We start from the raw sequence: 11,697 nt of genomic DNA, 5'->3' as shown, positions 1-11,697 counted from the left end.
AGCCAGGAAGAGAGATTCTGTCTTCATGCCACCCTTTTTAAGGCCTGTGAGGCAAGGGAATAAGCACAAAGGCCTTCTTGGAACATTCCGGAATAAAATATAGAGGCCAAAACACCAAGAGTTCTCATTTGGTTTTAGTTTTGCATTCTGGTAGAAGCTAAACACAAACTAACACCTTATTAGGTTTTTAGTTTCACTGTTGTAAACACTTTGGGCAGGTAAAGTGAAAATTCCAGGGTGATATTTATCCATTTAAAAGAATGAATCAATCCTAATTTATTTCCTATATTTTTGGGAGCTTGCCTTTCTGCTTGAGTCATAGGACGCATAGAGCAAGCTTTTCTAATCTGATTGTTGGATGACAGTGTGGCATCTTCCATTAGGTTCTTTTCTTGGGTCATGATCACAGCCAAACCACTCCACGCTGCCTGATCACACACTAGGATTTGGTTATCCACATAAACATGATGCTGTTGTGAGTTCAGTTTTCTATTTAGAGAAGCGTGTCAGCTAGAAATACTTCCACCTTATTTCTCAGACGCATGCGTGCTGAGTGAGTGGCCAAAATAGCCCCTTGAGTAAGTGGCAGCTTTAAAAACCATCCAACTCCTGACTTCAAACTAGAAGGTCAGCAAAGGAAAGTGGAAGTTAGATTCTGAACGATTGAGGTGCCCACAGGATTTAATAGTCGTCGGATTTTGGAGACTTGAACTAGACTGGGGGTTCTCCTTGCATTCCTTGCCTGTTGCCTATCTTTGTCGTCTCTCTGCAAGCTTCAAGATGAACGTGCAGGCTTGCTCTAGGTGTGGGTATGGGGTTTATCCTGCCGAGAAGATCAGCTGTATAGATCAGGTCAGTAGACATTTCTTGGCTTTTGTGAATAATAACAAACACGGGAAATTGACCTTCTCACATATGGACTTAGGTAATAGGGAATGTAATTTTCAGTTAAATTTTTTTAAACCACAAGAAAAAGTTGTATTTTCCCTCCTTTGATTTGTACTACCCATTTCTATTTCTTCTATGTTGTCTTGAAAAGAAGCTATCCATTTATTTAACTGTGAGTGTTGTTATAGCTGTGTGTGTGGTTTTTAATTTTTTAAAAATCACCATTTTATTCTTGAAGCTCATTTCTTTTTAACCCTAAAATACATAAGAATTTTGAGTCTGGGGGAAAACAGGTAACTGCTAAATCTTCTCTATACAATTTCTAGATATGGCATAAAGCCTGTTTTCACTGTGAAGTTTGCAAGATGATGCTGTCTGTTAATAACTTTGTGAGTCACCAGAAAAAGCCATACTGTCACGCGTAAGTATTTGATGCCCACACCACTACCTCTTGAGTTTTGTTTTTCAACAAGTAGCCAACTAAACGTCCAAATCATATACCTCAGGGTTAAATCCAAGAAATGTCTTCTCTTATATCCTGTCATTGAAGAAACCTAAGGTGGGATTTCATGCAATGGACACAAAATTCCAAATTTCTTCCAAGTAAAGGATCAAATATATCCACTATAACCTTATGTCAAATTATTAAATATTGTGCAGAACAATGTAATGGCCATGAATATGCATATAGAGCTTTGAAGTATTTTCTTTTAAATAATTTCAGAATCCTTTTTTGCTTTCTTCAGAAAGTTTTCAAGTGATCATTTCCAGTTAAATTTAGGCTTTCAGTTATATATATTGATTTTATTTTATTTGCTTTTTTTTTCTGTAAGATGCATTGCCTAGAAAATTGTGAACTTAATTTTTAAGTTTTCTATTTATTGATTTTTAAAAAATAACTTATTTAAAAATAATTTTAAGAATAGTCCCTCAATCATTTGAATAAAGTACATTTCCAATTTTGATTTGTACCTATTTATTGTAGCCATAATCCCAAGAACAACACTTTCACCAGTGTCTATCACACTCCGTTAAATCTAGATGTGAGAACATCTCCAGAGGCCATCAGTGGGGTAAGTTATTTAATTTTCAATGGGAGGGAGGGTATGAAGAGTGGTTGGTTAGTGGTAGAGATGTACAATTAAATAGAAAGAATATATTCTAGCCAGGCACGGTGGCTCACACCTAAAATCCCAACACTTGGGGAGGCCAAAGTGGGCAGCTGGTTTGAGCTTAGGTGTTAGAGACCAGCCTGGGCAACATAGTAAGACCCTGTCTTTATTTCTTAAAAAAAATAAATAAATAAAAGAAGGACTATGTTCTAATGTCCTGTAGCAGAGCAGGGTGACCAAAATTACCAACAATGTATCATATATTTCAAAATAACTGGAATAGAAATGATAAATACTCGAGGTGATAAATACCCTAAATACCCTGTCTTGATCATTTCACATTCTAATATGTAGCAAAATATTACATGTATTCCATAAATATGTGCAAATATTATCTATCAATTAAAAATGCTTAGACACATGTTAAGTGTTTAAATGTCTCTGTCTGCATGGGAACCTGCCCATTTCTTCCACATACACATGTAAAGTGCATTTAAGTAACAAATGTGACTGTTCTCTCACAAAATTAGGGGCCAATATACAGAATAATCTAGGTTGAATAATTTAGGTCTTTGATTTCAGTATAATCTTTGTGTCTTGACCAGCTCAAGACTGTCTCACAATATGATGGCAGTTTATAGAGTAGGCTTTGCATGCACTAGGTACTTAATACATAAAACAATGCTTACATAGTTGGAACATATTACAAGGATCTTTACTTTGCCTTGTAATAGTCTGGTACATAAAATTAAAACCTTTAGTTTCACACTTTTAAATCTCTCTCAATTCAGCAAGTACTTATGATTATTGATAGCCTCTTTTCCCGTTGGGGTACGGATAGGTCAAAGATGTTTTGCTTTGGAAAGGAAGTTTAGTTTAGGAAGCGCGGGGTTGAGATGGGGAGGTAAACACGGAGGCCACATTGACAAATCCAACCTCTTGCAAATCTAATAGTAGGGTTTGGTCAAATAAACAGCTATTGATGGAACTCTTGCACCTATTAAAATTATGAATCATTGAGCTTCTGTAACCCATGCCCGCAAGAAGTTGCTCTGTGGGATGGAGTTTTAGTGGCTTTCTAAAATTAGAAAATTACCCATTAGGTGGAAAGCTCTCTAGTAATCCCTCTTTACCCAAGATTCCCTTCCTAATGTTGCTCCACCTCATACTGACTCTCTTCCTGCCCAGCTGTCCACATCCCCAAGAAATTGTGTATGAGATAGAGGTAGTGGCCTTGCTGTGTGGCTTTCTACACATGCTGCTAAAATACCTTATTTTCACTAAGTGCTTTGAACTGACTGTGAGTTTAAGATTTCTTTTATTTAACAAGCTTATATAGCATTTACTGTAGAAGCACTTAATTCATTTAACATACATTGCAACCCAATGAAGTTGATACTACTATTATTCCATTTTACGGTGAGGAAACTTAGGCTCAAATTGTTGCTCAGACATCATTGCTTCCTAGGGATTCACAAGCCTTAAGAATTCACAAGCAATCCTAGATTACTGAGAAGCCTAATTCTTTTAGGACTTTGTTTTCATCTCTTGGTGTCTGAGGGCAGCTACATGAAATGACAATAAATATTGAATCTAGCTTTTACTTAAACAGAGTGCTAAACACTCGTCTAAGTTCTTTATATTATCTCATGTGTTCTTCACAAGAAACTTCTGTAATGTTATCACATTATAGTTGAGGAAACGGAAGCTCAGAGAGGTTAAATAACTTGCCTAGTTTCACCCAGCTGATTGGGCACAAATCCAGATCTGTTTAACTTTAGGATATATATTAGTGGCTCACTTTCACATATACCCAGAGGGTGGCAAACTCTCCAGAAGACAAAAAGCACTTGTCTATGTTTTCAAATATCCAGATGTTTCTGCAGTTGTGTAGCAAGGATTTGACAGATAAAACATGAGGAGATGTACTTTACACCAGAATGCTGTTTGCATTTATTACACTGTCTACAAAAAGATCCATAATGTCTATATTTTTCTTCTCTAACTGAGCCACAGCAGGCATGTCTCCACCTTACAGTCATGCAACAGGTCACACACTATTTTTCTTTTTTTGAGGGGGGAGTGGACTCACTTTATTTTAACTGTGTATGACAGGCCCAACCTGGATCAAGGCTAGGATTGTTGCTGGTTCCATATCCAGCCACAGACAATGACGTGAGCTTCCGAGGAGGCCTCTGTGTGTGTATTTGTTTGTATCTATGTGGCAATGTATATATGTGTATATATATGTATGCGTGCATCTGGGGTATGTATATATGTGTGTATGTAGGTGTGAATGTGTGTGCACATGCATATATATGTGTGTATGTGTTGGGTGTGCTTTTGTATGTGTATGCACATGTTCATGTGTATTGTGTGCATGTATTTGGTGTGTATGTATATATGCATATGTATATGTATATATATGCATGTGGGACATGTATATGTGTTTGTGGTATATATATATGTGTATGTATATATAGAGAGTGTATATATGTATATGGAGTCTACGTACATGTGTATGTATGTATATATGTGTGTATGGTGTGTGTGTGTGTGTTTGTGTGTGTGTGTACCAAACAGTTGTCTACTGAGATCACTTTCTCCTTCTTGCCCACCAGGGACAAAGTAAAATGGACAATCATGTCCCTCACAAGGCCCAGGTCTTACAACCACCCTAGGGTGTGTTATGAATTGTATATTCACCTCCTTGTGATCTCTGAGAGATTTTGACAATTGAATAAAAATCAAATTCATTATGCAAGTGCTAAAATAAAAAATGGCAGAGATTTTTCAGTGATGGCGATGAAGGAGGAAGGTAAAGATTTTAAGCTGGCACTCAAAGCAGATTTGCAGTTTTTTTATTGCCTAAATGTCACCCTTTGAAAAATAATATTTGCAAAGGCAGAGTTTTTTGTTTGGTAGATGTGAATGGAATTTTTAGAGAAATAAAATGTCTAGGCTTTTTTTTTTCCTATTCAGAGAATGAAATTTAGCCCTTCGTGCTTCCTTATCCCACTGGTAAGATTTATAGCTTTTATTCCTCTTTCTATTTCCTTGGTGTAATCATGAATCTCACGAAAGGTCCCTAGAGGAAGCAAACCCTCCCCAGTTGTAGATTTGAACTGGGAGAGAAGGACAGCAAATAGCACTTTCTAGAAGTGGAACAGAATATCTATTTTCTCATGTGTTTCTGATTGTTAAAGTACATTGTTCTCAAGGAGGGCATTCCCCACAACCCCTACCCAGGGGACGTTTGTTAATGTCTGAGGACATATTGATTGTCACAACTGGTGTTGGTGGGTATTAGAGACCAGGGATGCTGTTAAATATCTTACCATGTTCAAGGCAGTCCTCCACAACAAATAGAAAACTGGCCTAAAATATTGATAGTGTTATTTGTAGGTAAAAAAAAAAAAAGATCACTTTAAGTTTATGTAACATTCATTTAATTGTTTCTTAAAAACACAAGAAAAAAGCATGTAAAGATCTCTCAATTTATGTATTTTAAAATGTTCACATTAAGTGGTATGAAGCAGTGGCAGCCCTGGAAAGTCAATATCAGAATGTGGCCTTGATAGGAATTCTTTGGGTTTAAACTTTTCTCTGATCTTGTTTCCTCATTATGTTTTAAATTAAAGATTTAAACTTCAGCTTGTAAAAATTGCAGATTTCTTTTTTTTGTCTTTTGAGACACGGTCTCACTCTGTTGCCCAGGCTGGAGTGCAGTGATGCAATTTTGGCTCACTGCAACCTCTGTCTTTCTGGTTCAAGAGATTCTTTTGTCTCAGCCTCCTGAGTAGTTGGGACTACAGGAGTGCACCACCATGCCAGGATAATTTTTTATATTTTTAGTAGAGACGAGGTATTGCTGTGTTGGCCAGGCTGGTCTTGAACTCCTGGCCTCAAGCGATCTGCCTGCCTTGGCCTCTCAAAGTGCTGGGATTACAGGCATGAGGTACTGTGCCCAGTCACAATTACAGATTTCTGGGCCCAGCTTCTGACCTCATAAATTTTGATATCTTAGTTTGGACCTAAGACCTTCTGATTTTTTTTCTTCTATAGTTAGTCCTTTTTATATTTAAGAAATCTTTGTCTATCTTGAGTTTACGAAGATGTTGCTGAGAGGTCAGTTTCCCCCACAATTAATCTGCACATTCAAGGCAGTCCCATTCAAAATCCTGGTGCTTTTTGTGGAAATGGACAGACTGATTCTGAAACAGATATAAAAATACAAAGCTTCTAAAATAGCCAAGAAATTTTGAAGAACAAACTTGAAGGACTCGCCAGATTTCAATACTTACTATATAAAAGCAGTAGTAATTAACTCAGCATAGGATTGGCATAAGAAGAGAGAAATAGACCAGTGGACTCCAATTAAAGGCCCAGAAATAAAGCTGCTTGTATATGGTTGCTTGAATTATGAGAGAGGCATCACTACAATTCAACATAGCAAGAATGATCTTTCAATAAACAGTACTGTAGTGATTGGGTATTTAAATAGAAAAAATGAACCTTGACCCTTATCTATACATAAAAAATTAACTCAAGGTATATTATAAATCAGGATGTTAATGGTAAAATTATAAGGCATAGGAAGAATATCTCCATAAACTTGGGGAGCCAGCATTTTAACAAGCTCCCTGGGTGATGGTTACACAGACTAAAATTAAGAACCATTACTCTAATGCCCAATCTTTTCTGAGGTGACTCTAATTTGTATTGTGTGGTGGGTTTATAAAGACTTTATCTCAGTCACTCTAATTGCACTGCTTCGAAGAGCATTGCACACAGCAGGTGCTCTATATGTGCCACCTGGCCGGTGGTGCAGATGAAACCATAGGGAGACTGACAGCACACTGTGCATTGTAGCACTGTGAAGATGCTTTGCAGTTGAGACTTAGCAAAATCCCCCAATTTTAGCTAGGAGTTGTCTTTTTTTTTCTCTCTTTTCTGATGGAAACAGTACTGACAACATCTTCTTCATGCAGATCCATGACCAAGAAGATGGTGAACAGTTTAAATCAGTTTTTCATTGGGACGTGAAATCCAAGGATAAGGAAGGTGCACCTAACAGGCAGCCACTGGTGAATGAGGTGAGAGGAAAGTGATAAGTGGGTTTGGAAAAAGAAAGAAGAATGACTACTTTGTCAATGGAATGTTTTATTATTATTATTACTTCTAGAGAAAATCAAGTAGGTTTCCTTTCATCCAGTTTGTAATTCCAGCTGTCTATGGAAGACCTCGATCAGCATGTCCTAACATCACCTGAATTCTATCTGCCCAGTCCAGGTTCATTGTCTTCCTGCCTCCAGCCACTGTATTTCTATCACCTGGGTTTGAAACCAACGCTACCCTTTCCTTCTCTGACACTTCACTCAGCTCCAGCCCTTCCTCTCCATTCTCCCAGTTCTGATCCACATCATGTCCTGTCTGGACCTTTACAAGGCTTCCTTCTCAAGGTGGCTGCTTTCCCTCCTCTGGGCTGGCCCCTTTCCAGCCTGTTGTGCTCACATTGGTCAGGAGGTTCTCAGTTTCCCAGTGTCCCTGACTTACTCTTCCCATCTCCCCTCTCTGTTGACAGACTCATCATTTCAGAATTCCTTAGCCATTTATTTTATTTACACACATAATACGCACATAAGAATTTGTGTTTTTCTTATTGCAAAAAAAAAAAAAAAAAAAAAAAAAAAAACAGAACAAAGACAAACCTTTATCCACCACCTCCAATTCCAGTTTTCTCTGTAGCAGTACCTGCTCTCATGAATCTTGTGGATGGCATCCTTCCAAACTTTTCTCCATTGATTTGCGAACAAATCTACCTATATCAAACTTTCTAGAATTTACATTTGGACATGCTTACTACCACTTATTGAAGGATCTCGAATGAGTTAACAATTTTTTACTTCACCTTTCTCATCTGTAAGGTGAATTTCAAACACTTCCTAACATAATGATATTGTGATGATCAAAAGATCTTATAACAGTGGTAGTCACCATATATATCAGCCAGCATTATTTTTACTGACAATGATTTATATATATATGGTATATGAACCCAAAAATATCTGAGACAGGTCTCAATCAATTTAGAAATTTTGTTTTGCCAATGTTAAGGCACGCCCGTGACACAGCCTCAGGAGGTCCTAACAACCTGTGCTAGAGGTGGTCTGAGTACAGCTTGCTTTTATACATTTTAGGGAGACATGAGATATAAATCAATACATGTGAGGTGTACATTGGTTCCATCTGGAAAGGCAGGACAACTTGATGTGGGAGATTTCAGGTCATAGGTAGATTTAGTTTTCTGATTGGCAGTTGGTTGAAAGAGTTAAGTTATTAACTAAAGATCTGAAAAATAGAAAGAAACGTCTGGGTTACAATGAGGGGTTGTGGAGACCAAAGTTTTATTATGCAGATGAAGCCTTTAGGTAGCAGGTTTCGGAGAAAATAGGTTGTAAATACTTCTTATCAGACTTAAAGTCTGTGTTTGTGTTAATACTCGTTGGTAGGCTTTTCCTGAATTCCAAAAGAGAGGTGGGTATAATGAGACATGTTCAACTTCCCCCTTTCCATCATGGCCTGAACCAGTTTTGCAGGTTAACCTGGAATGTCTTGGTCGAGAAGAGGGATCTGTTCAAATGGTTAGGGGCCTTAGAATTTTATTTTTGGTTTACGGTATATTTCTATTAAAATGTATACTTTTTTCATGAAACAATATGCATTGTTGTGCAGTGTGTATTTTTCACTCAACAAATATCTTGGAAATATTTCTACATCAGTATCCTTTTAAGCTATTGTGAATGGGTGTACCACAGGTGCACCATTAAGAATGGATGTACAAGGCTGGGCACCGTGGCTCATGCCTGTAATCCCAGCACTTTGGTAGGCTGAGGTGGGTGGATTACCTGAGGTCAGAAGTTTGAGACCAGCCTGGCCAACATGGTGAAACTCTATCTCTATTAAAAATATAAAAATTAGCCAGGCATGGTGGTGCATGCCTGTAATCCCAGCTACTCGGGAGGCTGAGGCAGGAGAATTGCTTGAACCCGGGAGGCAAAGGTTGCAGTAAGATGAGATTGCACCACCGCACTCGTCCTGGGTGACAGAGCAAGACTCTGTCTCAAAAAAAAAAAAAAAAAATCAATAGGATAGTATGGATGTATCATACCATACTATCCTATTGATAGAATTATTTAAAAAATTTTTTTCTAATTGCAAAGTTGCAATGAACGCCCTTGTTCAAGACCTCTTTTGTACACAAGTGACTGTTTTTCTAGAATAGATAATAACAAAGTTGCTAGGTCAAAGGGTATGTGCATTTTACATTTTAATGGAGGCTCAAATTGCATTCTAAACTCCCAAAGCAGTGTGTGAGAATGCCTCTTTCTCCATATTCTTACCAGCACTTGGTATTGTCAGATAAGTGTTTGGACAATCCGTATCTTGTAATTTCAATTTAGATGTTCCTGATTACTAGTCGGGTTGAGTGTAATTTCACATATGAATGATCTGTCTTTCCAGATCTCCTAAGGCTGGCTCTACCTAACCTGTCCAACTTGCCTCCCTCCAGCCCACCTGGCTCTCCATCTCTTTCCCTGGGGCCCAATCAAAGCCAGCTCCTCATGGTCCTAAGTACTGTGCCCATCACTGACTTCATGCTTTTGTTCATGGTAGCCCACATTGCTGGAATTTATTCAACCAATAATTATGGAGTCTATGATTCACTATGCACTGTTCCAGGCTTTTTTTTTTTTTTTTTTAGACAGAGTTTCACTTTTGTTACCCAGGCTGGAGTGCAATGGTGCCATCTCGGCTCACCACAGCCTCTGCCTCCTGGGTTCAGGCAATTCTTCTGCCTCAGCCTCCTGAGTAGCTGGGATTACAGGCATGCGCCACCATGCCCAGCTAATTTTTTGTATTCTTAGTAGAGACAGAGTTTCACCATGTTGACCAGGTTGGTTTCGATCTCTTGACCTTGTGTTCCACCCGCCTCGGCCTCCCAAAGTGCTGGGATTACAGGCGTGAGCCACCGCGCCCGGCCCTGTTCCAGGCTTTTAAGATGCATTCATGAACCAAACATGAAAATCCCTGCATTCATGGAACTGACCTTCTAGAGTGGATGCCATTCTTTCTCCCTTGGCCTCTGCTAACTGACCTCAGTCCTCAAGATACAGATCAAATTCTTATCTTCCTTCCCCAGATGGGACCCATCTCTTACGGACTGCTTTTTAAAGATTCTCATTGCACTTATCACTCAGACAATACACTTAAACACATAACTGTTTTCTAATTGCTATTTGTTTCATATCCTAGTTTTATCTCCCAAGGTGGTAGATCATGAATATCTTAAAAGAGAAACTTTGCCTTCCTTTTTCTTTTCTTTTTTGATTTTCTTTCCATTGTCAGTTATATAACAGGTAGTAGGTTTTTGACGTTTGTTTGAATAATGCTGATTAATCTCAGATGACCTGTCCAGATTGACTTCCACCCTTCCCTGCCCAATCCTGATGCAATGGTGTGCAAGAAAATGTTGTTACATTCAAAGTTTTCCTGCGACATAAGTGGCTCTCAGAAAGTTTAATTATGTAGAATCTTAGGTCATTTTCTAGCCTGAAATAAATGAATATTTCAGTTAGCTGAGACCTAGGATTTACCAATAGGAGTTTATAGTGTTAGATAATATCTTCTTTTGACAATGGATGTAAGTGTTGCTGGGAGTCTGGGGCATGTGTTTGTATCCCTTCCTGTGCTTCCTTTGTAGAGAGCCTACTGGACTGGATATGGCGAAGGGAATGCTTGGTGCCCAGGAGCTCTGCCGGACCCTGAAATTGTAAGAATGGTTGAGGCTCGAAAGTCTCTTGGTGAGGTAAGCACCCCAGGAGTTACTTTAGGAATTGGTTTAGAAATTACTTAGCAATTAGTTTGAATGTTCCTTGAGTTTTACGATTGTGATAGTAAAACTACTTTTACTTTGCTATCATCTTCAAAGATTCCTATGGCCTAATCCCTGGAACCAGGAGGGTCAGAGTCAGAGGAAAGGTGATATGGTGACAGAAGCAGAGGCCAAAGCCATGTAGGGCAGGAACTAGAAATGTGGGGGCCTCTAGGAGCTGGAAGAGGCAGAGAAACAGATTCTGCCTAGAACCTCCAAAAGGAACCATCCCTGATGGCCCATTTTAAAGTACTGACCTCCAGAATCATAAGAGACACTAGCAGTCTTTCATGTAGGGAAGACAGTTTTAGCCCAGACTGTGGAAATCCTCAACCATCTGCACAGATTATGCTCTAGGTAACTAGGTCCCTCCTGGTTACTTCTAGGTACACTTACCCTTTGAAGAATCTACTTTGGAAAACATTGTTAGTTCTCATGACTTTTCCTTTAGAAAATGGAAAGAAAGAAAATACTAGAAACACAAATGCTAAGGTGATATGTCTCATTAGGAAAACTAATCATCAGAGATATTAAAAAAGAAGGAAAGAATAAGAGACATTTTACTGCCAATACTGTAGGACTATTGCTAGTGGACGAGTTATGGGAAAGTCACCCATGTATTAATGGCTGTGTTACTATATAAGCCTTAGAGTCAAAGGACAGACCTTGAGTTGTGCCAGGTTCCCCATAGTTTGGTACAAACATTGAAAAGGAGCCCCACTGACATGGGAAATATGAGTTCTTCAGTGCTGATGGTTTTAT

The 11,697-nt window shown here is 38.5% G+C and overlaps 1 protein-coding gene across 9 annotated transcripts in view; it reads left to right on the top strand.

Moving 5' to 3' along the window:
* Positions 1–538: 538 nt before the first annotated feature.
* The window catches only part of NRAP (nebulin related anchoring protein), a 75,591-nt gene continuing 64,432 nt past the window's right edge, over positions 539–11,697 (top strand). For 6 of the 9 annotated variants that reach the window (XM_032281666.1, XM_032281668.1, XM_032281667.1 and 3 more), the window contains exons 1-5: positions 599–852; positions 1,215–1,309; positions 1,874–1,961; positions 6,992–7,096; positions 10,765–10,869. In XM_032281666.1, coding sequence (XP_032137557.1) covers positions 781–852; positions 1,215–1,309; positions 1,874–1,961; positions 6,992–7,096; positions 10,765–10,869 — 465 coding nt within the window. In that variant the 5' untranslated portion in view covers positions 599–780. Of the gene's footprint in view, positions 853–1,214; positions 1,310–1,873; positions 1,962–6,991; positions 7,097–10,764; positions 10,870–11,697 lie in introns of all 9 variants that reach the window. The other 3 variants (XM_032281672.1, XM_032281669.1, XM_032281670.1) reach the window with 2 other exon arrangements.

This window comes from Sapajus apella, unplaced genomic scaffold (genome assembly GCF_009761245.1).
Source record: "Sapajus apella isolate SASKATOON/1434 unplaced genomic scaffold, GSC_monkey_1.0 scaffold13, whole genome shotgun sequence".
NCBI lineage: Eukaryota > Metazoa > Chordata > Mammalia > Primates > Cebidae > Sapajus > Sapajus apella.
Note: the sequence above shows the minus strand (reverse complement) of the source record. Positions and strands in the feature narration are given on the sequence as shown.